Source organism: Penaeus monodon, chromosome 22 (genome assembly GCF_015228065.2).
Source record: "Penaeus monodon isolate SGIC_2016 chromosome 22, NSTDA_Pmon_1, whole genome shotgun sequence".
Lineage (NCBI taxonomy): Eukaryota > Metazoa > Arthropoda > Malacostraca > Decapoda > Penaeidae > Penaeus > Penaeus monodon.
In genome coordinates, this window is record NC_051407.1 from 7,631,609 (window position 1) to 7,632,621 (window position 1,013).

Consider the following 1,013-nt stretch of genomic DNA (forward strand, 5'->3'; position numbering starts at 1 on the left):
AGTGCATGCAAAGAGTGTGCATTGTGTTTATCATTTACATGCATGTAGCAGATTTCCCAAAATTCTTTCTCCTGGATATATAGGGAATAGTAAAAAACTGTATCGAAACTTGTCGTATATTAAGAAATACAATATATCTTTATACTGTCCTCTATGCTCATAAGTTAAATAGAAGTGGCAATGCAGTTCACTTAGGGAGTGCTATATAAACCAGAAGGAGAGCTTCCTACACCTCCGCTCACTACTCCAAATCCACTGCCTGCGCCAGCTCCACCTAATCCACCGCTAACAGTTCCAAATCCATTGCCTGCACCAGCTCCACCGAATCCTCCGCTAACAGTTCCAAATCCACTGCTTGTTCCAACTCCACCCAATCCTCCGCTAACAGTACCGAATCCACTGCCTGCACCAGTTCCACCGAATCCTCCACTAACTGTTCCAAATCCGCTTCCTCCTACTACTCCACCCACTCCAAAACCTGCGCCTTCACTGCTGTCACCTCCAGCAACTCCAATTACTTGTCCACCTGCTTCAGCGGCTGAACCAAGAGCAGTATTGAGATCCACACCAATGGGTAGAGTTGGGTTCTCACCCTCTTCATAATTGACAAAGTAGATTTCAGGATCAGATGGGGGATGGGCAGGTACTTCGATGACACGCTGAGTCTGTTCGTCCTGTTTGTTGAGTACATAGACGATGTTCTCTTGTCTTGGTGGTGGAATAACGATTGGTTCAGGTCCTTCTCCTTCTTCGGGAAGTCGCACGAACAGAATGTTATGATCCACTCTTGGAGGAGGAACGCTTGGTGGAGGACCGATAGGTCCTTTTTGCTCAGGAACATCAAAGACAAACACTTTCCTGTTAACGACTGGTGTAACGCAAGACCCATCCACATGTCGAATTTGTCCTTCTCCACATGGCTCCAAAATTCCAGCACCTACGCCGGAGATGCCAGTACCCACTCCTTGGCCAAATCCACCAGAGACACCTCCTACAGCTGCACCAGCTGAGAC

At 47.4% G+C, this 1,013-nt stretch overlaps 1 protein-coding gene across 1 annotated transcript in view; it reads right to left on the reverse strand.

Moving 5' to 3' along the window:
* Positions 1-102: 102 nt before the first annotated feature.
* Positions 103-1,013, reverse strand: part of LOC119586884 (pupal cuticle protein 36-like) — a gene marked incomplete in the record, with an annotated part of 1,344 nt that continues 433 nt past the window's right edge. The window contains 1 exon segment of the mRNA XM_037935620.1: positions 103-1,013. Coding sequence (XP_037791548.1) covers positions 192-1,013 — 822 coding nt within the window.